Genomic DNA, 23,221 nt, shown 5'->3' on the forward strand with positions numbered 1-23,221 from the left:
TCATCCCAGGCTGGCCAGGCACCCCAGTGGGGAACCCCCACCCTGATTCCAGGACACCCTTCAGGGCAAACCAGCCGGCCCCCAGGCCTCTATCCTATATAGTAAATGGGTAATATGCCTTCCCAGCACTGGGATCAGCGGAGCCGCGAGGCCTTCCTGGCAACGGATCAGAGTGACAGGGGGCAGTGCCAAAACCCCCTGATCGCCCCTGTGACTCTGTGTGTGACAGGGTGCGGCGTCCCAACCCCCCTGATCGGCCCTGCTCTGTGTGTGACAGGGTGCGGCACCCTAACCCCCTGATCGGCCCTGCTCTGTGGGTGATAGAGGGCAGCGCCCTAACCCCCCGCCCCACGGGCCCTGCTCTGTGTGTGATGGGGTAGAGCCATAACCTCCCCATTGGCCCTGCCCTGAGTGTGACAGTGGCGGCGCCCCAACCCCCTGATCGGCCCTGCTCTGTGGGTGATAGAGGGCGGCGCCCCAACCCCCTGATCCGCCCTGCTCTGTGTGTGACAGGGGGCGGTGCCCTAACTCTCCTATCGGCCCTACTCTGTGAGTGACAGGGGGGAGCTCCTCAACCCCCTGATCGGCCCTGCTCTGTGCATGACAGGGGGGAGCTCCCCAACCCCCTGATTGGCCCTGCTCTGTGCATGACAGGGGGGAGCTCCCCAACCCCCTGATGGGCCTTGCTCTGTGCATGACAGGGGGCAGCGCCCAACCCCCTGATCAGCCCTGCTCTGTGAGTGACAGTGTACGGAGCCCCAACCCCCCTGATGGGCCCTGTTCTGTGCGTGACAGGGGCAGCGCCCCAACCCCCTGATTGGCCCTGCTCTGTGCATGACAGGGGGTGGTGCGGCAACCTCCCCTTCGACCCTGCCTTGAGTGTGACAGGGGGCGGTGCCCCAACCCCCCAATCAGCCCTACCCTGAGCGTGACTGAGGGTGGCATCGCAACCTCCCAATCCGCCCTGCTCTGTGCATGACAGGGGGCGGTGCCCCAACTCCCCAATCAGCCCTGCTCTTAGCCCAACCAGGGGCTGCACCTAGGGATTGGGTGTGCCCTCTGCCACCCAGGAGCAGGCCTAAGCCAGCAGGTCGTTATCTCATGAGGGGTCCTACACTGCGAGAGGGCACAGGCCGGGCTGAGGGACCCCCCCTCCCCCCCGAGTGCACAAATTTTTGTGCACCGGGCCTCTAGTATATAAATAAATATGTAAAGACATATACTAAAAATACTAAGTAAATATATTAAACAACTGCTTAATTAAGTAAAAATATATTACTTCAATGCCAAAGGATTTTTAGAGAAACATTGATAATGCTATACGATGTTGTTTTTACAAATGTCTTTTCAATCCTAGTACTAGTAATGATAATGTAACATCCTACAAAACCATTGAGGTTACCTTTGTAAAGACTAACTCAGATCTTGTGTCTCTCTCGCTTAAAACCACTTGGTCATTCTCTACTGCACTTACCATGACATCTATTTCATCACCATGGTCTGCAAAGCCATATGATTAGCCTCTACCTATTTTCTCACCACGTGTCCTAAACTCTTTCTCTCATCTACTATGCTTTAGTCACCTTATCTTCCTTTGTGTTCCTGTTCCTTGAATGTGTCAGTCAAGCCCCTTTTAGAACCTGTGTATTAGCTCTTTCTCTGTCTTGAATTCTCTCATTCCTGAAGTTCTCTGGGTTGGTTCTTTCTGGTCATTCACATCTCTGCTTGCAGTGGTTCTCAACCTTCCTAATGTCGCGACCCTTTAATACAGTTCCTCATGTTGTGGTGACCCCCAACCATAAAATTATTTTTGTTGCTATTTCATAACTGTAATTTTGCTACTGTTATGAATTGTAATGTAAATATCTGATATGCAGGATGTATTTTCATTGTTCGCGACCCACAGGTTGAGAACCGCTGGCTTAGAGCTTCTTTTTTGAGAGATGCCTTCCCTATCACCAAGTTGCTGCTATTCAATTATTCCTTTAATTGTCAGTACAGCACTTATATTTGGTATTTTCTCATTTACCAAATTGTTGTGAATTGTTTATTCACACACACACACACACACACACACACACACACACACACACACCCTTATTTATCTTATTCTAGGGTCTAGAGTAATTTCTGACATATACTTATTGAATGAATTTATCTTGGAATTTTTTCAAGCCAGTCTTTTTTTTTAAAATATATTTTATTGATTTTTTACAGAGAGGAAGAGAGAGGGCTAGAGAGTTAGAAACATCAATGAGAGAGAAACATCGATCAGCTGCCTCCTGCACACCTCCTACAGGGGATGTGCCTGCAACCAAGGTACATGCCCTTGACTGTAATCGAACCTGGGACCCTTGAGTCCACAGGCTGATGCTCTATCCACTGAGCCAAACCAGTCAGGGCTCAAGCCAGTCTTTTTGATTGAAAAAGCCATACAGCAGTGTGACTATAATGTCATTTATTTAACTAGTCCCTTATTGGATATTTAGACTACTTTTAGACTTTATTTGTTTGTTTTTGCTATTTGAAGAAATGCTGTGAGAAATATCCTTGTAACTGATTGTTTTCATTAATTCAAAGTGGACTTACTGGATCAAAAACAAATGCACATTGAAAAAAATATTACCAATTTTCCCCACAAGAAATTTATACTACCTATATTCCTACCAGCAGTATTACTGCTATGACATATATGTTCTGCTACACCCTGGAAACACTGATTATTATGAAACTTAATAATCTACACTAATAAAAGAGAAACATGGTAATTGGCGTACGACCGCTACCCTTCCCATTGGCTAATCAGCGTATCCTTATGCAAATTAACTGTCAGCCAAGATGGCGGCCAGCAGCCATGCACTGAAGTGAGCAGGGAGGCTTGCTTCCTCCAGTGACTGCAAACTCCAACGTTCCCCTGCTGACTTGCCGGACTCTCAACTGCAACTCTAAGCAACTATTACTATGTTGCAAATAAGAAGCTAAACAAAACCGGCTGTCAGTCAGCCCCGGACTGCAACATTGTATCCATGTTTTCAGCAGCGAGGCCTCAGAGCTAAAGCTGGCCCAGAATAAAAAAAAAGAAAAAAGAAAACAAGGAGCGGTTGGGAGCTTTTAGTCAACTGCCAGCGGGAAACAGCCCTCAGCCCCTCACCCAGACTGGCCAGGCACCCCAGTGGGGACCCCCACCCTGATCCAGGACACCCTTCAGGGCAAACCAGCCGGCCCCCACTCGTGCACCAGGCCTCTATTCTATATAGTAAAAGGGTAATATGCCTCCTGGCACCGGGATCAGCGTGACAGGGGGCAGCGCCCAAACCCCCTGATCAGCCCTGCTCTGTGCCTGATAGGGGAGGGAGCTCCCCAATCCTCCGATTGCCCTTCGGCTCTGTGTGTGACAGGGTGCAGCGCACCAACCCCTCTGATCGACCCTGCTCTGTGTGTGACAGGGTAGAACCATAAACCTCTCCATCGGCCCTGCCCCTGAGTGTGACAGTGGCGGTTGCCCCCAACCCCCTGATCGGCCCTGCTCTGTGCGTGACAGGGGGTGGCGCGGCCACCTCCCCATTGACCCTGCCTTGAGTGTGACGAGGGGGGGTGCCCCAACCCCCCAATCGGCCCTACCCTGAGCGTGACTGAGGGTGGCATCGCAACCTCCCGATCCGCCCTGCTCTGTGCATGACAGGGGGCAGCGCCCCAACTCCCCAATCGGCCCTGCTCTGAGCCCGACCAGGGGCTGCACCTAGGGATTGGGCCTGCCCTCTGCCACCAGGGAGCAGGCCTAAGCCAGCAGTTCGTTATCTCCCGAGGGGTCCCAGACTGCGAGAGGGCACAGGCCGGGCTGGGGGACCCCCCCCCCCCCGAGTGCACAAATTTTTTGTGCACCGGGCCTCTAGTTATTGATAATCTAATGAATAAAAATAGTTGTTTGACATTTCAAGAATTGCTATTGTACTTCTGACTTTTGTTACAAGTAACAGAAAGTAAACTAAAACTGAATTTATTTAAAATATAAAGTTTTGTGTGTGTGGGGGGGGTTGTTTTTTGTTAATCCTCCCCCATGGATATTTTTGCATTGATTTAGAGAGAGTGGAAGGTTAGGGGTGAGAGAGAGAGAGAAACATCAATGTGAGAGACATATGGATTGGTTGCCTCTCACAAGCACCACCATACTCACCCAACCAAGGCCGAGAATCGAACCTGCAACCCAGGTTCCTGCCCTTGACTGGGAATTGAACCCATGACCCTCCCTTGCATGGCCTAATGCTCTAATCTGAATCAAACTGGCCAGGGTAAAATATAATGTTTTTATTGGTCTTTGTAACTGAGAAATCCAAAGGTGGGTCAAGTTCAGGAAAACTGGATTTAAGAATTCACCAGGATGACAGGATGCTGGTATTTTTCCTCACTGGCTTCATTCTCACACAGGCTTCCCTATGTTATCCCAGTGATGCATTTGTAGCCCCACTAGAAAGAGAGAATGCTTCTTTCCCAGGTAGTTTTAGCAACGCTTCACTGGAATAAGTTGAGTCATGTGCCCATTTCTGTATCAATCTTGGTAGCCATGTGATAAAATAAGCTTATTGATAGATCTGGTTCACATGCCCACCAAGAGGATCAGGTAATGGATTCAGCCCACCTGAATGAACCAGGTAGACCAAGTGTGGGAAAGGAGTGGTTCATGAAGGAAGAAGGAATAATGTATGCCAAACAGGAAGAGAATAGATACCCATTACATTGTATGAGCTGGTGCTATTTTTCCTACATATATTGGAAATTTGCATCTGTTAATTGCCTGTTCTTATTTGCTCCTCTGCTTAATTAGATTGTTCATTAGTTTCTTATTGATTTCTAAAAGTTCATTTTAAAGAAAACTAGCCCTTTAACATATGTGCTATAAATATTTTTCACTTTGTTATTTTTCTTTTGATTTTGCCTAAAAATCTTGTCTAAAATTTTCATATGGGAATTTAAAATATTATACATATAATCAGGCCAATAAGTCTTCATTTATTCAGCATTTATTATGCACCTAAAAAGCCAGGTACTGTATCAGGTGCTGAGATTACAGAGATGAATAAAACATTGGACATTCCCTTGAAGGGCAAATGAACTATATAAAAAAATGTTATACATTTGCCTAATTATGTATGACTTCCCAGCTGAAATTTGAGATGCTTCCAGAAGAAGAGTTGAAATTCTTTGGTTATATAGAAAGAGAGGCAGGGAATATACTCGAGCACAGTGGCCTCTGTAAGTATGATTTCTATATCATCATAGCTGAAAAAATTTTAAGAATGACAATATGTAGCTCATGATGGAAAAAACAAAAAAGGCAAGAATACTTAAAGCCTGTTAGAAGGATTCCCAAGGCCTTGGTTATTATAATAAAAGATAAGATAACTTACATATGTTAGAAACTTGGTTGTGTTAAGAGTATTGAGATAACTGTCTGGCTGGTGTGGCTCAGTGGTTGAGCATCAACCCATAAACCAGGAGGTCCTGGGTTCCATTCTCTGTCAGGGCACATGCTCCAGTTGCAGGCTGGATCCCCTACGGGGGCGTGCAGGATGCAGCCGATTGATGATGTTTCTCTCTCATGGATGCTTCTATCTCTCTATCCCTCTCCCTTCCTTTCTCTAAAATCAATAAAAATATATATTTAAAATAAATAAAATAGTATTGAGATAACTAAAAGTAACACTTAGAAGTCAAACAAATCAATCAACTGTATACAGATTCAAGTTATATCTAGCACATAGCTGCAGCTGGTTCTGTAAAAGGGATACCCTCTGATTAGCAAAGTGATCTTGATTTGACATTTCTATTCTTCATTGTACTCATCTATAATGTAAGGGAGTTGGGACAGTAGTCTTGTAAGATTCATTCCATTACTGAGGACCTGATAAGGAATTAAGTACACAGTTATAGAAGAAAAAAATGACATTAAGGATAGAATTTCACATTTAGCAATAAAACGCAATGCAGTTTTGTGGAAAGAGAGGAGACACAAGTACTTGTTTCCTCATCATGAAATTAGGTTCATAATGAATGCCTTACCCACCTCAGAGACTTGTGAAAATCAATTTAGAAATGGATGTGAAAACAATAGCAAATGCAAATCTATAGTACCATTAGCAGTTGCATAAGCAATAGTGAACTCTCAACATTATGTATATATCCAAGTAGAATCCTAATACCATGAAGATCATGAGCATTTTCAAGATTTTTTTTTATATACAAGAGTTCAGTGTTAGAATTAATATTACTTTAATTGGATCTCTGATGTCTCCTTGCAAACCTTTTTTTTATTCTTAAAAATTATAATATATTTTAATGGCATTGACCATGCCTCTAATCAATCTAAAATTGTTTTTCATTTATTTATTCAAATCCATCTAGCTCTACACTTAGACTTTTATATTCTCTAAGTCCTTTCAATACTTCATATAGTACCATTTACCCAATAAATATTTTAACTTAGTCATTTTTCCTGCTCATTTTTGTGTATCTTATATGTGTCCCATGAAAATGACTTGATAAAACATGTAAGGTTTTATAATATAGAAACATATTGAAAGATTAAAATACAGAAATGGAAAGAAAATAATAAAATGAAATCAAATAAAAAGTTAACCCTCATAAATACAGGGTGCCTCAAGAAAATGTATACACACTTTAACAGCTGATACTTCAATTTTGAAAATGAAATTTATTTTAATAAACATTGCCTTTATAATTATTCAAAGTGTGTGTATGTATTTCTGAGGAATATATATATATATATATATATATATATATATATATATATATACATATATATATATATATATAGCTTAAGGATATAACCAGAATTTTTCAAACTACATTCCAAGCAACACTAGTCCTTTTGCATGTTAACAGTTATGAAATAAAAAAGAAGGATAAGGTTTTAAGATAGATAGGTAGGTAGATAGTTAGACAGACACAGGAGTGAACAAAATTAAACAATCAGATTACAATATTTCTCAGAGCCTTTAATAATGTTAATCTCCATGAGCATCTGTCAGGATTTTTGTTCCATATAATAAAATCACAGCATTGTCTCAAAGTTTTTTCATGGCACTTAAAGCTAAGACAGATTTATCTCTATTACATTCAAAAAGAAGGAATTGAGTAATAAAATCCTAAATATCATTTCTTCAATAAATTCAATAGTGTTTTATGTAGATATGGTAATGTTACATATATAATGTTCTACTAATTTTATATTGAAAATAGTGCTTTAGCAAGCTATGTAGACTTTATAACAGTTTTAGAAATTGAATTAAAATAATAAAGTGTTAAAGAGATAGACATTTTATTTTTAATTTTTGCATTGTTACTTGCATTATTTTTTATCTGTTACAGTATCAATTTATAGCATATAAACTCACAAGGACAAAATAATAATAAATCTAGTAGCAAGATCTAAACTTTCAATTAAACCTTTTCATATAGAAACACCTAAAAAACATAGAGATGACTGTGTCTAGATGCTTCCTGTTTGAGAGAAAAGGAAACTGGTAATTATGATAAAAATTAAAAAGGGTTGCAAAATAAATTTATATATTTCATTTAGAGCAGTTTTAGTTTTCACAAGAATTTTTGCCTTATTCAGTTTCTAAATACAAATGTTGACACTGCATTATTTACTCAAATTTTAAAAGGATAACAAACTTACAACCTTATAAATGTATACATAGGTAAAGCGGTAGGTAGGTAGATGATAGATAGATAGATAGATGATAGATAGATAGATAGATAGACAAATAGATAGGTCTATATGGATTATATAAGAAAATAAGTTACTTGTGATGAATTCTCATTTCCCAAACAGACATTTTGAAGCATTTTTCTTTGGAATGATTTAATGTTTCTTGATTATCAGAAGCAAAATAATAAGTACAAACCAAATCATTTACATTTTGTTTTTTAAGTTCATTTTTAAACGCATTAGATAAAAAATGCAAAATTAGAAATTTATTTTAAGCAGTTATTAATGAAGGCATATACAGACTGTAATACTCTGCAGCTATTATCTACAAAGTATTATTGTGTAAAACACTCCAATAAGAGACTTTGATGAAACTTCAGTAAAATAAAAGGCATAATTTTTACTTTATACCTTTTCCAGTAGTTGAAGAGAAGGCTGGAAAAGATTAGAGTAAGGACTATGTTCCTTTTCCAAGAATTTCTTGTGAGGTCTGGTGGAACAAACAATATCAGATAAGGTCAATCCTTAAAGGATTGTGCAGACATGTTATTTCTGTGAAAAGTCTATTAGCATATTCAAGACAGAAGAAAGTATTAACCATATTAAATGCTTTGAAAAATATAATATTAAGTTTAAAAAAAGATATCTGCACACCTAAGAAAGAATAAAATATGTAGGCCATTTTAAATGTATTTAAATGTTTAGTATTTCTATTACTAAATTATAACAGAACTCACATTATTCCACTATAGAAATTACTTTTTAATGAAAAAAGTAATTATATATTTGTTTTAAATATTATTAATATTTTATGTAACATTTAATGAAATTGCATTGCCTTTGTACATCTGAATAAAAAGATTTGAGGGGGACCAGTGAGATTTAGCACAATAAAGTTCGATCTTTAGAACATTTAAAAACTACATTTAAACCAAAGTTTTTAAAAGTAAATTATTAAATTGTTTTATCTTTTAAGTCCTAATTAAGTTAAAGAAAAATGAACATAATTTACAGATAATTTTAACATTCAGAATAAAAATCCTTGCTAAGAGTTATTATGGAAATCCTAAGAGATTCTAACTGCTGACAACATTGTTTTGTTTGGATTATTTCCCAAAGACCAAAAGAAAAAGCTTACAAGCAATTTATAAATGAATATTTCTCTCTTGTGTAGCATTATTTGTTCCATTGAGACACTAATTTTCTACTACTTCTCTTGTTAAAATTAAGCCTTCGGGGGAACTGCATAATTAACTAGTAATATTAAATTTTGAAATAAAGGATTTATACATTATACCTAGTATTTATCTATTGTTTTCTCTATAAACATTTATTTTTAGAATATGCAACCTGAAATAAAATAGTGTAGCAATTAGATATCATAGGAGTGGACTCCATATCCTATTAAACTAAAATTAGACAAAAACTTAAGCTAAGGCAGTTTGCTATTTGAAATCATGAGGGCTCTATGCTAGAAATTCTTAATGATTAGGTATGCTAAGAAATTTGAGACAGTGATCTAATAAAAACATGTTTTGTTGAAAGAAAATTATATATTGTATCCTGAGAATTTTACTGTGTGCTCCACTGTAAGGATTAACATCATAATCAGTAGTGCCATGGTACTGATAGAAAAGGTTTCAGTCACCCTGGCTGGTTTGGCTCAGTGGATGGAGCATTGGCTTGCGGACTGAAGGGTCCCAGGTTCAATTCCAGTCAAGGGCATATGCCCGGGTGCGGCTGGATCCCTGGTGGGGGCGTGTAGGAGGCAGCTGATCAATGATTCTCTCTCATCATTGATATTTCTATCTCCCTTCTCCCGTCCTCTCTCTGAAATAAAATATATATATATATATTAAAAAGAAACAAACCCACAAACAACAGAAAAGGTCTTAGTGGCCTTACCAAAATGCTTTCCAAGGAATCTGAATTGTCTGAATTATTTCCAACAGTCTTAACTTTGCAGTTTAAGTTAATAAAAAAGATACATGCTTCTTCTGTATAACAGAATGGGACTAGCATTCCAACAAGGTTTCTATATGGGTAATATTGTCTCTCACACTCTGGGTGACAGGCTAAGACAAAGTTTTCTCTAACATGGTGAACTGCATCACTTTCTCATTGGATTTCCTATGATCAAGCTAACTCATTGTAGCTTTTAAGTAGGCAGGTAAATATATTTTGGAGTATTTTTAGCAAGTGTAATGATTTATAATTAATATCAAAATTAAATTTGGTGCCATGACCTGTTTGGCTCATTGTTTAAAGCATTGGCCCAAGGACCAAAGGGTCTTGGGTTTGATTACCAGTTAAAGGTTGCAGGTTTGATCCCCAGCTCTGGTCAGGGCATGATTTGAAATAGCAAATTGTCTCTCTCACTTCAATGTCTCTCTTTTTTTCTCCTTCTCCCTTCCACTCTCTCTAAAAATCAATGGAAAAAATATCCTCCAGGGAGGATTTAAAAAATTACAGTTGGTAAAAATATAATATAAAATCATTTATTTTTGCTCTATGATTAAAATAAATTAACATACTTTCAGAACAAAGATATATAGAATGTTTAATATGACTGTATTAAACAAAATGTTTCTTTTTATCTTTTTATAGCCAATTGGTGCTTTGAACCCAAAGAGAGCTGTGTTTTATGCAGAGCGTTATGAGACATGGGAAGATGATCAAAGTCCACCCTACCATTATAATACACATTATTCAACAGCAACATCTACCTTATCCTGGCTTGTTCGAATTGTGAGTATCTTCATTACATTACAGTTTGCCTCTAATTCCTCAAAGGTTTTCATGTAAGTAAATTGAATAAAAATCAAATATATTAGTTATTTGTTTTAAACAAAGATTAGAGACCAATGAAATGAGGAATCCCAGACTCTAGCAAAACCTGAAGCCTTTTTTTTAATGAGGTGTCTCATTTGCAAAATTGGGTTAAGAAGATACATTATTATGAACCAGTTATAAAGGGATCAAACTTCTGGAGTGCATCTTTAATACCCACTGTTTCCTTTCTCACTGATTGTCACAAACTGACACTCTTCCTTCTTGGGCAACTTTTAAAAACAGTTTCTAAATCTTTTGAAGACTTTGTTTTGTTTTTACTTTCTCTTTCTTCTAAGATTTAAATATATTCAAGTCTCTTTTATGTAATTAATTGATTGTCTCCTTCAAGCCCCCTCTACAAGACCATAAACACCATTTCCAAAAATGGGTTCCTCATCTCCCTGACAAACCTGATGTGGTTCCTGCTGCATTTTTTTATCTAAAGAAATGGCACCCAGTTATCCAATTTAGATATTTTCCCCTGTTTTAGCATTCCCTTATATCCAATCAGATATCACATCAGATAGTTTCTACCAACTAAATATCTCTGCAATCTATCTTCTCTATTAACTCTGGCATTTCCTTAGTGCAGGTTCCCATTATTTTTCATCTAGATTATTGCAAAAACTCTTAACCAATCTCTTTGTCTTTAGTATTGCCTTCTTCAGTCTAGTCTAGGTAAGGGCAGTTACTGGAATCAGATGACCTGATTTTTATTTTATTTTTTTTACCATAAGTAACTGAGGAGTATTCTAATCAAATCTCTAAATCAATGCAATCAATAGTTTTTTCTCCTTACCAAAATATACTTCAGACCACTTTGTTGCATGAAGCTGATTTGCTATAGAAACACATGCTAAAGTAGTATACATGAAAACGTGCATATATGGCAGTGCATCTCCTATTTTCAAAGATTTTTTTTTTGCCCTCAGCCTAAATGACAGCTTTAATTTGGCGGTCTTCCTCAAGCATTCTCTACATATTGAGGAGAAATTGAGCTTACTACAAATACATGATATGACTATGTTTTTAGTAACTTGTAAGTCACTGATAAGTGATATACCACAAACAATTTCTGTTAAAAAAAAGTTTGTTGAATTATGATCATTTATGACACAGTTTTTATTTTCATAATCTAAACAGCATAGAGTTAGAGTTAGATACTAGTTTATAAGAAAACAAACCCAAATCTTATTTAAAAAAATAAACTTTGTAATTATAAACTAAAGGACAACACAAGACTCTTTGTATAGATCAAAGTTGGTTGTCTAAATTGTTAAAAAAATTCAGCTTAATTATGTGAACTTGTGTTTTTTTACATGAATATTTCAGAGCTAGCAGTTTCTTAAGAAATATGTTTTTTACTCTAGCACTTCTTAAGTATAAGAAGTTCTATTTCTTTTTTATTTAAATATATATTTTATTGATTTTTTTACAGAGAGGAAGAGAGAGGGATAGATAGAGAGTTAGAAACATCGATGAGAGAGAAACATCGATCAGCTGCCTCCTGCACACTCCCTACTGGAGATGTGCCTGCAACCAAGGTACATGCCCTTGACCGGAATCGAACCTGGGACCCTTGAGTCCGCAGGCTGATGTTCTATCCACTGAGCCAAACCGGCTAGGGCAGAAGTTCTATTTCTTTATTTTCTGGGGAATATTAGATTTATGTAAATGCCTTTTACCACTATAAATCAATCAGAACAGAACACCTTTAGCTTATGGGTTATAATAATTTATTAATAATCTCCACACATAGGAAAATACTTCACACACACAGAAGAAGTAAAGGCTTTTCTGAATTACAGACGCAAATATATAGAGATAAATTATGGTTGCTATACTGCAGTTTCAGCCACATGTTAAAACTAAACACGGAAGCACAAAAATTTGCCAGTCAAGATCTTCAAGAGCTGGTGTCCTTTATAGTGGACATAAAATATATTCTTATTTAATGTAAGCTCTCAAATAGGCAAACAAGAAAACAAAATGACTAATAAATTAGATTCTCTGACCACCAGGTGGTCAGGCCATAAAACCAAACTTAAACATTACTGCCATTAGTGGGAAATGACTAGTATGAAGTCAGATTTATAAGACTTGTGTGAATCCATAAAGGTACTTATTATCAACAGCTTGATTTCAGTTTATACTCTTTTATTCCTGATAAACTAAACACTTTCTCAAATAAAAAATCATAATTTAACCTAATGGAATACAAATTTGAATTCATGCAAGGGTATGGCAGAAATGCTATACACACATATATTCTATACACGCCCTTTTAGTACTACCCATAGTTGTGCTAAAGAGAGAAACATAATGCAAACCACTATGTAATTTAAAATTTCTAGTAGCCACATTTAAGAGTAAAAAGAAACAGGTTAAATTAATTTTAATAGATATATTTGTTAGCCTAATATATCCAAAGTGTTAAAATGTCATAATTTCAATATTTAACCAATAAAAAATTATTAATGAGATATTTTACTTCTTTTGTGAAGTCTTTGAAATCCATAATTTATTTTATATTCATAGTTCAGTTCTAAATAGCTGTATTTCAAGTACTCAGTGGCTGGTGGCTACTGTAGTGGACAGTACAGATCTATAGGATTGCTTTTATGGGGACTCATTTAGCCAACACATCCTGTGTTGTGCTGTTATAAATAGAAGTATCATGGTCTAAGCTTACCAAGTCTTTAACCTAATGGCCCAAGGAATTGTGATTTCCTCACTCCAATCTTAATAGTTTATGAAGTAGAAAATTCATTAAAATTCATGTTACTAAAAATTTGTCCTTAAAAACAAAATACAGTTTAAAGTATCTGCAATAGCTTTACCTTTCAATCATTTTAGGCCCAAAGTAATTAAAGTCATTGTTAGTTTCAGTCAGTATATTTAGTATGATGATGATAATAATTTAAAATCCTAATTAACTTCATACCACATTACTTTAAATTAAAAATATTATAGACAAACTACCAGAGAAGTCACTTGTCTAAATTCATGACTCTGAAAGACTCCTTTTCTTGCTAGCACCATTGGGCAAATGATGAATAAACTATTTTCACAGAGTTTGGAGTGTCTTGATATTAAGTAGTAAAAAAGGACAAATTTTACTTAGAATGTTTTCACTTTATATCTTACCGTGAACATATAGTATATACAGAGATTATTAAATTTTATTCTCTGACCTTAATAATCAATGTACCTTCTGAATTCAATATATTCAATCAGTCTATTCAAAACTCATTTGTCAAACATTTAATCATAATTTTTAGGAAATTACATAGATTTTGCAATGAGAGTTAACTTATAAATCAATTGTTTAAAATTTGGGATTTCGTTTATAAATTGTAGGTTGCTTTGAAAACTTACCCAAGAGTCTGTTTAAACCATAATATATTTTTCATTTTTTAATAAATATGTTTTTATTGATTTTAGAGAGAGAGGTAGAGAGAGAGAGAGAGATAGAAACATCGATGAGAAAGAAACATCAACATCCATCAGCTGTCTCCTGCACTCCCCCTACTAGGATCCAACCTACAACCCGGGCATGTGCCTGACAGGGAATCAAACCTTGACCTCCTGATTCATGAGTCAATGCGCAACCACTGCGCCACACCAGATGAGCATAAATCATATTATATTTTTAAAAATATATATTTCTAGTGAAAAAAATAATAGAAACACTTTTGCAAATGCTGTAATTAAAAACAAAAGATAATGCTACTGAGTTAAATACTGTTATGTTTATCTTGAATACTGATGCTAAGTACATTGCATGTTTACTTAGAGAAAGATGAGGAATTCTTAATCAAGAGCATGGTGTATAGGTTAATTAATAGGACTTAGAGATTCTAAGATACTTCTGGGTTCTTTCCAAAGTGATGTGAGAAAATAAACTTCCGAAGTTAAATAAAGCAGAGTGGAAATAATGGTTCCTCCATTCCCCAGAATGTGATCTTGAACTTTCTCAAAGATAAAACAGGAATAATTATTCCTACTCTTAAGGATAATAGTGAGGATTGAGTTAACTGAGATACTATAGTGCCAAGCACAGAAAGGTACTCAGTAACTCTTAGTTCCCTTCCTTTTAGTATTTATTATGTTTCATACCAATTCAAAATACAAATCTTTTTGCCCAAACCAGTTTGTCTCAGTGGATAGAGCATCAGCCTCTGGACTGAAGGGTCCCAGGTTCAATTCAGATCAAGGGCACATACCTTGGTTGCAGGCTCCATCCCCTATCCTGATCAGGGCATGTGTGGGAGGCAACCAATCAATGCATCTCTCTCACATTGATGTTTCTCTCTCTCTGTCTCTCCTCCTCCCTTCCACTCTCTCTAAAAGTCAATGGAAAAATATCCTGAGGTGAGGAATAAAAAAATATAGATATAGATATATACATATTTTCTTTGATATAGTTATATCCCAAACTCTACCTATTACCCATAAATGGGCTTTGTTTAAAATAAAATGAAGTGAAGGAAAGAAGAAAAGAACAAGGAGAAAGGGACTTAAGAAAAGATTCTTATGAGATGAGTGAGCAAAAATCTAAGCGAAAAGAATAAACAAGTTGGCTAAAGAGAAGAGGAGCAAGGAACAGAGTAAAATTGCTCAGGATGGAATTATGGTCTGTAACCATTGAAAGGCAGGAAAGTTGTTAGTGTCTTTGCAGGGGACTAAAGGTTATGATAGAATTTAGTAGGACAGGTACTTACCAGTGCAAAAAAGGTTAATTTTATTTTACAGCACTGAAAAGGGTTTAGAAGATATGAAGTGACCCTGGGGTAAATGTAATTAGGAGAAGGAAGTCTGCCATCAGCCATTGATATTACAGGATTAACCTAAAGTTTTTAAAGCCCAACATGTGCCAATATTTTAATATCTGAAATTTCCATTCAATATTCATTCATTTGTACATTTGATTTCTTAAGCCAAAAGCTTTTTCAGTGTAATAACAAAATATCTAGAAAATAGTTCAATCAGCATATGTTAGGCAAAGAAGAAAAAAGTCCCTTAAGCTTAATATAGCATTTGATCCTCTACCTTAGTTAAGCACGAGTCAAATAAAAAAGAAAAGCCTTACACTGTGCTAGGAAGGTAATAGGGAAACACATGGAAAAAGGTTCTCTGTGGCAATCAGAGCTTGAGAAATCAATACTCACTCTTAAACAAATAGGTTATCAATTTCTATTAGTGTACACTCTACCAGTGTAGCAGCTGGAGGCCTTCAGGAATAATGAGAATTATATGTCATGTAGTCTGTGATCCTAAAACAGCTGTTAATCAAATCTTCTTAAAAGCTACTTAAAACAATGAAACAGAATTCTTTAGTGTTCTCTGCTTTTAGGAGCCACTAGATCCATAAACTTCAAAACCAAAAATAAAAATAATTCTTCAATTTCTGATTTCTTTTCACTATGCCCATCTGTACATTTCTTGCCAGGTCTTTGTTAAGGGTTAAAACCAAGAAGGATCATTTAGGTTGTGGTAGAGATCAGCTTTTAATGGTTGATGATAAGAAGTAAGGCTTTACATGTATAAATGGGACTTTGCTCACAACTATTTAATAGGTTATGTCAGTGGTTGAGTGTTAACCCAGGAACCCAACAATTACTAGTACTAGTTAGATTCCAGATCAGGGCATATGCCTGAGTTGCAGGCTTGATCCCCCCCGCCCCCCCCCCCCAAATAGCAGGAGGCAGCCGATCAATGATTCTCTCTCATCATTGATATTTTTATCTCTCCCTCTCCCTTTCTCTCTGAAATCAATAAAAATATATTTTAAAAATATCACTGAAATAAGTCTGACCCCTCTAGACTAATCTGTCTACTATCTAAAGTGGAAAAAAAATCAGCATCCTAGAATAACGAAGTAGATTCTGAACATACAACTTTTTGGTCAAACTAGTGGTTAAGAACTAACAAGGATAACTATATCTTATTCTTACCCAGCCATACCCCATCTTCCAACACTATCTTTGTTTAGGTGTGCTCAACAAACATGTATTTGACACTAACTATGAGCCAAGTTTGTGCTGGGAACCAAGGATTCAAAGATGAGTAAGACCTAAGGAACTAAGAATCTGAGTCTGGAAGAGTTGTCTAAGGAATAAGCATTCTGGGGCTGAGCCCAGCAGTGAATACTTGACACAGTACATAAAGCTGGTAGTCATTTTATAACTCTGTGTCAGGTAAGATACGCCAAGCTTTCTCAATATTATTTAATCTTATTTAATTACCCCTAAGGTATTGTCATTCCAAGTTAATACTGATGAAGGAACCAAGATGCTTAATACAACTACTTGAGATTAAGTAACTTGTCTAAGAGAGGTAAATGGTTCCACCAGATTCAAACTTAGATTTGTCACATTTTATTCAATTTACTATTGCTATTTATAGAATTTTAATATTATCACTTTAATTTAATTTAGCGATAAGATACACTGCATTAACTACCTTGTATTTAATAGTGAGTTAAAACTCTAAAAAGCAAATTAATTAGTGAAAGAAATCTCATAATTTTTTCCTAAGTTAATTTTGGTGATATCTATTTGTCTCTCATATCACTTGAAATCTTAAACAGTAATATGGAATTCCATGATGTACATCTGATTTTCACCCCCTTTACCTATACATTGTTATATCTATCATTCTACATCTTTTCTCTTTCATGATATTTTTCTGTCATTCAACAGTGAACATGAAATATTGGTGATACATTACAAATTTATAAAGTTGATGACATCTAACCACACTAAATTATAGGAAGGTACTGAAGAAGATAAATATTTGTAGCTGTTGCCAGACAGCTGGACTTTATGGCTAATAGCAAAAAGGGGACTTGAAAGGGGCAAAATAATGTTTTATGGATATAGAAGAATGAAGAGATTACTAGTATATATTAAAGAAAAACCCTAAATATTTAGGAAAGATTTCTTAGCATTATTGAACCTAAAAGTGACATCATTCATCCTAGACTTGAGTGAAAAATTGAACATGAAAAAGAAAATATATATTTATCTTTGTTATAGATAGCTAAGAAATCCTTAGTAAGAATGAAAATTATTTAATCCCTTTAAATTTGTAAGCAAATTTAATGACATCAGCAATAATGCCTCTCCCAACACAACTACAGAAAAATCATTAGTATTAAATACATTGGGACCTTATGGTAAAGTTATTTCTTGGTTTCCAACTATGTGAACATGTTTTGGGTGACAGACACTGTCATTGTAGACATGCCACAGAAAGCTAGAAGGACAAATTAAGTAGTTCATAGTTTCTCCTAAGAGCTCTGAAAAGATATGGGAGGACTTCAAGCAGGAATTTGTATTTTAAAATGATCATCATACCATAATGTGGTAGGAGTATATTAGTTGACTTTGATGGGTAATCCAAGATGGATGTTCCCTACCTAATTCCATATTGCCATGAACAAGTGTCAGGATGATTTTTTTATTGCAATGTTACTACGTATGACCTTAGCTGTGAGGAAGAAAATCTGAGTTGTAAATAGCCAGTAGTGCAAAATCACTTATAAAATCACATAGCACTATAACTCCATCATTTTATAGATCAGAAGGCTGAAGCCCAAAAGGCAAAATGACCTACCAAGGTTGCAGAATGTCATTGACTGACCTAGTCAGGCCCAGACCAGCACCTGCTGATTCCTTGGCTTGGTCATCTTTCCAGGACCCTACACTGTTTCCACCTCAAGAGGGTTTCCAAAAAAGTTATATTTTGCCCTGGTTGGTGTGGCTCAATGGGTTGGAGCATCGGCCTGCAAGCTGAAGAGTCTCCAGTTTGATTCCTGGTCAAAGGCACATAACTGGTTGCAATTTGATTCCTGGCCATGGGGGGAGCATGTGCTGGAGGCAACCAATCAATCTTTCTCTCCTCTTTACTCCTTTACTTCCACTCTCTTTAGAAAATCAATGAAAAAATATCCTCAGGTGAGAAATAACAGAAAAAAAGAAAAAGAAAAGAGAATCATATTTTACAAAGGACTGAGGGAAGCTGTGTTCAGAGGGTCAAATTTTGTCTTTTGTCTTTTTTGTTTTCTTTTTGCTTAGGAACCTTTCACAACCTTCTTCCTTAATGCAAATGATGGAAAATTTGACCATCCAAATCGAACCTTCTCATCAGTTGCAAGGTCTTGGAGAACTAGCCAGAGAGATACTTCTGATGTAAAGGTAGGCTCTTATATATGTTGATGTTAATTTAAGTTATACATATGTTGAGCCCTGTCCGGGTGGCTCAGTTGGTTGGAGTGTCATCCAGTACACCAAAAGTTTGTTGCTGGTTGGATTCCTGGTAAGGGCACATACCTAGATTGTGGGTTCCATCCCTGGTCCGGGAGTGTACAAGAGGCAACCAATGGATGTTTTTCTCTCACATCAATGTTTCTCTTTCTCTCTCCCTTTCCCTCCCCTCTTTCCTCTTTTCCTCTCTCTCTCTCAAATCAATAAACATATACTCAGGTAAGGATAAAAAGTACTTTAAAATATGTTGAAATTCTAATTTTTAAATTTAAGTGGGCATATAAGGCATTGTATACTGCAGCTTTGTTTCATAATATTTTTAAATTATGTAGTACATCTATCCTAATAGGAAACTAAAGGAAATAATTTTGAGGTTCATAAAAAATGATTCAGGATTCTTTTATATTATTCAGTTAAGGTACTTTCATTATTTCAAAGAATTCCTACTAATTTAGATAGAATAATCTGGAGGTGGAAAGAAAAGCCCATAAATTGACTTTCCTGCTGTTAACTCAATTTTTGGCCCGTTCCATAAAACACAGCAGGAATTGGATTTGTCCTTAATGTGTCATATTGTTATAGCTTGCCCTGTGTTGGGTTTATGTAGCCTGGGGCAATTAATAAAGCATTAATGACAAGACCCATTTAAAATGTAGGCTCTTCTGTACAGCCTTAGCTTTTACTCGACTGTGCCTGGGGACACTTGCAACAATACACATTAGATTAAACCAACACACATAACATATCTAGGAATAGCCAGAGAGAAGAGCAATTTTACAGTTCATACTGCTTAACTATTGTTAAATATAAAGATTTGTTACTAATTATATGGACTTTTGTTTAAAAAATGGTTGTATTAAAAAAAAAATAAAATACATTTGTTCTCTCATTTTTCTCACCCTCCCCCTTGCCCCCAGACAATAAGATTAAATGACCAGGTTATTGCACTGATATATGTGTTTCTTATTTTAAGCCCTTTTACTTAAAGGCAGATTTTTCCCCATTACTGTCATCATACGTGATATAAAAATGTTATAATATCATTCCATTTAGGGTCTCAATCCAACAAAAGCAGTGAATTAAAGTCAAAATTATAATTTTCTTATTTATGCTTATCTACTGCAAAAATTTTTAAAAGGCAATTATAGTGTTACTGAACTATAAGAAAAGCATATGTATACAACTTTTGTTCAGTTGTATTTGAAAGCAAAAAACAAAGGATTCCAGGAGTATGTAGCATATGTATGTGTTTTATTTGTTGCCATTAAGTTTGCATAAGTGAATATTAATTTATACCCACAACATATTCACACTTGGAAATAAAATAATTTAACATGTATCCTTACTATGTTAAACTCTTAAGGCCCACATTGTCCTCTTAACAGACTTATAACTTCACTGAGAAATTAAACTCAAAAATCATCATTTAAATTGATTTAAGACCAGTAAAATCAGGGAGAGAGTTTGTTTAATATTTAATAACTAGAGGCCCGGTGCACAAAAATTTGTGCACTGGTGGGGGGGTGGTGTCCCTCAGCCTCACTTGTGCCCTCTCACAGTCTGGGACCCCTCGAGAGATAACGACCTGCTGGCTTAGGCCCGCTCCTGGGTGGCAGAGGACAGGCCAAATCCCTAGGTGCAGCCCCTGGTCGGGCTCAGAGCAGGGCCGATTGGGGAGTTGGGGCGCCACCCCGTGTCACACTCAAGGCAGGGTAGATGGGGAGGTTGCCGCACCACCCCCTGTCACGCACAGAGCAGGGTGGATCAGGGGGTTGGGGCGCTGCCCCCTGTCATCCACAGAGCAAGGCCGATCAAGGGGTTGGGACACTCCCCCTGTCACACTCAGGGCAGGGCCAATGGGGAGGTTGCGGCTCCACCCCATCACACACAGAGCAGGGCCCATGAGGGGGTTGGGGCGCCGCACCCTGTCACACACAGAGCAGGGCTGATCAGGGGGGTGGGGAGCTCCCCCCTATCAGGCACAGAGCAGGGCCGATCAGGGGGTTGGGGTGCCTTCCCCTGTCATGAACAGAGCAGGGCAGATAGGGAGGTTGTGTACCCTGTCACACACAGAGCCGCAGGATGATCAGGGGGCTTGGGGTCTGCCCCCTGTCACGCTGCTCCAGGGGCCAGGAGGCCTCGCAACTCCACTGATCCCAGTGCTGGGAGGCCTCGTGGCTCCGCTGATCCCGGTGCCGGGAGGCCTCTCGGCTCCGCTAATCCCGGGTTCGGGAGGCCTCGCGGCTCCGCTGATCCCGGTGCTGGGAGGCATATTACCCTTTTACTATATAGGATAGAGGCCTGGTGCACGGGTGGGGACCGGCTGGTTTGCCCTGAAGTGTGTCCTGGATCAGGGTGGGGGTCCCACTTGGGTGCCTGGCCAGCCTGGATGAGGGGATGATGGCTGTTTTCAGCTGGTCACACCCCTTCAGGGTGGGGGTCCCCACTGGGGTGCCTGGCCAGTCTGGATGAGGGGATGATGGCTGTTTTCAGCTGGTCACACCCCCTTCAGGGTGGGGGTCCCCACTGGGGTTTCTGCGGCAATTAATAAAGCAGGGCTGAGGGCTGTTTTCAGGCTGGTGGGCAACTGAAGCTCCAAACCTCTCCTTTTTTCTTTTTTTTTTTATTCTTGGATTTATTTACCCTCTATGGCTGTCACTGGAACTGAGAGCCGGCTTTCTCTCTGAGGCTCGGCTCCAGCTCTGAGACCTCGGCTGCTGAAAGCAGGTATCTGGTTTGTTTGGGTTCTATAATCGAAACACTGTTTCAACTCCAGCTCTGAGGCCTGGCTGGATGAAAGCAGGTTTCTGGGGTTTTGTTTAGCTTCTATATTTGTAACAATGTTTCTTAAACTGCAAGCTCAGAGGCCTGCAGCGGCAGGCGGGGAACGTTGGCTTCCTCCGTCACTGAAGCAAGCAAGCCTCCTTTTCGCTTCAAGCTGCCTGGCTGCCGGCCGCCATCTTGGTTGGCAGTTAATTTGCATATTGCCCTGATTAGCCAATGGGAAGGGTAGTGGAGGTAAGGCTAATTACCATGTTTCTCTATTATTAGATAGGACATTTTGAGAATTAAAAGGAAATGGGGAGTCCATAGGATTCTAGAATTTGCAGTGTTCATAAAAAGCATTCAATAAATATGTTATATGAGAGTTAAATATTCTTACCTGTATTTTAAGACTTCCTATTCTATGTAAGACTATGCATATCTTAATTCAGAGTTTTGTAACAATATAATGGCAAACTCTTTTAACTAAAAATGCCTATCCACTTCTAGTTGACATCCAAAAAAAAAAAAGGGAGAGAAAGGAAGAAACTTGGCTTTACAACTTAATTCAAAGATTCACCCTCACAAGCCTACACATACATCAGTTATTCATTCTAATTTATGTATGTAGATAGAATTTTAGACTTTACTTTCTATCTTGAGCTTTTTTTTATTGCTTAAAGTATTACAAAGGGTATTACATATGTGTCCTTTTTTTTCCCCGCCCTTGACAATACCCCGGCTTCCCCTACCCCCCAGTGTCTTATGTCCATTGGTTATGCTCATATGCATGCATACAAGTCCTTCGGTTGATCTCTTACCTCCCTCCCTCCTGCCCCCCAACCCTCCCCGGCCTTCCCGCTGCAGTTTGACAATCTGTGTGAGGCAGCTCTGCCTCTGTATCTATCATTGTTCAAAAGTTTATAATGGTTTCTATTATCCATGAATGAGTGAGAGCATGTGGTATTTTTCCTTCATTGACTGGCTTATTTCACTTAGCATAATGCTCTCCAGCTCCATTCATGCCGTTGCAAATTGTAAGAGTTCCTTCTTTTTTACAGCAGCATAGTATTCCATCGTGTAGATGTACCAGAGTTTTCTAATCCATTCATCTACTGATGGGCACTTAGTGCATTTTATTGATGCTTTTGATCACCAAACATCTCACCAAGTTGCATATCAGTCTCTGATGATCAATGCCCATACTAGACTTTTCCTTCTAAAAGTGCTGAGAGAATTCTTACATGTTCTGAAACTTTTCAGAAACATTTACATTTTGTTATTATGATCTTTGGCTCCTGGGGTGACATCATCAAGGACAAAACCAATGGTGCTTTGCTAATATGGGAGGTGTTTTATTTTTTATTCTCAAGTAGCCCATGAATACAAACAGGTATCATCCCTCCACTCCCTGACTTCATTAATTCATGAGAAGTGCATTTCCCCAGCTCAGCACGACATGGATTGCTATCATTTTCAATTCTCTGCTACCACCCTAAACCTTTTATTCTTCATGATAATGTATCTTGAAATATTTCCATGTAGTCCCTTTCTTTTTAAAGGCTGCACAATGCGTACAATACAATAATTTATTTTCACAATCTCTTATTAATGGATTGTTTGT

The 23,221-nt window shown here is 37.8% G+C and overlaps 1 protein-coding gene across 1 annotated transcript in view; it reads left to right on the forward strand.

Moving 5' to 3' along the window:
• NBEA (neurobeachin) overlaps positions 1-23,221 on the forward strand; it is a 928,080-nt gene that overhangs the window by 812,105 nt on the left and 92,754 nt on the right. The window contains exons 45-46 of the mRNA XM_006083617.3: positions 10,340-10,480; positions 18,646-18,765. Coding sequence (XP_006083679.1) covers positions 10,340-10,480; positions 18,646-18,765 — 261 coding nt within the window. The remainder of the gene's footprint in view (positions 1-10,339; positions 10,481-18,645; positions 18,766-23,221) is intronic.

The sequence above is a fragment of the Myotis lucifugus genome, unplaced genomic scaffold (genome assembly GCF_000147115.1).
Source record: "Myotis lucifugus unplaced genomic scaffold, Myoluc2.0 scaffold_7, whole genome shotgun sequence".
NCBI lineage: Eukaryota > Metazoa > Chordata > Mammalia > Chiroptera > Vespertilionidae > Myotis > Myotis lucifugus.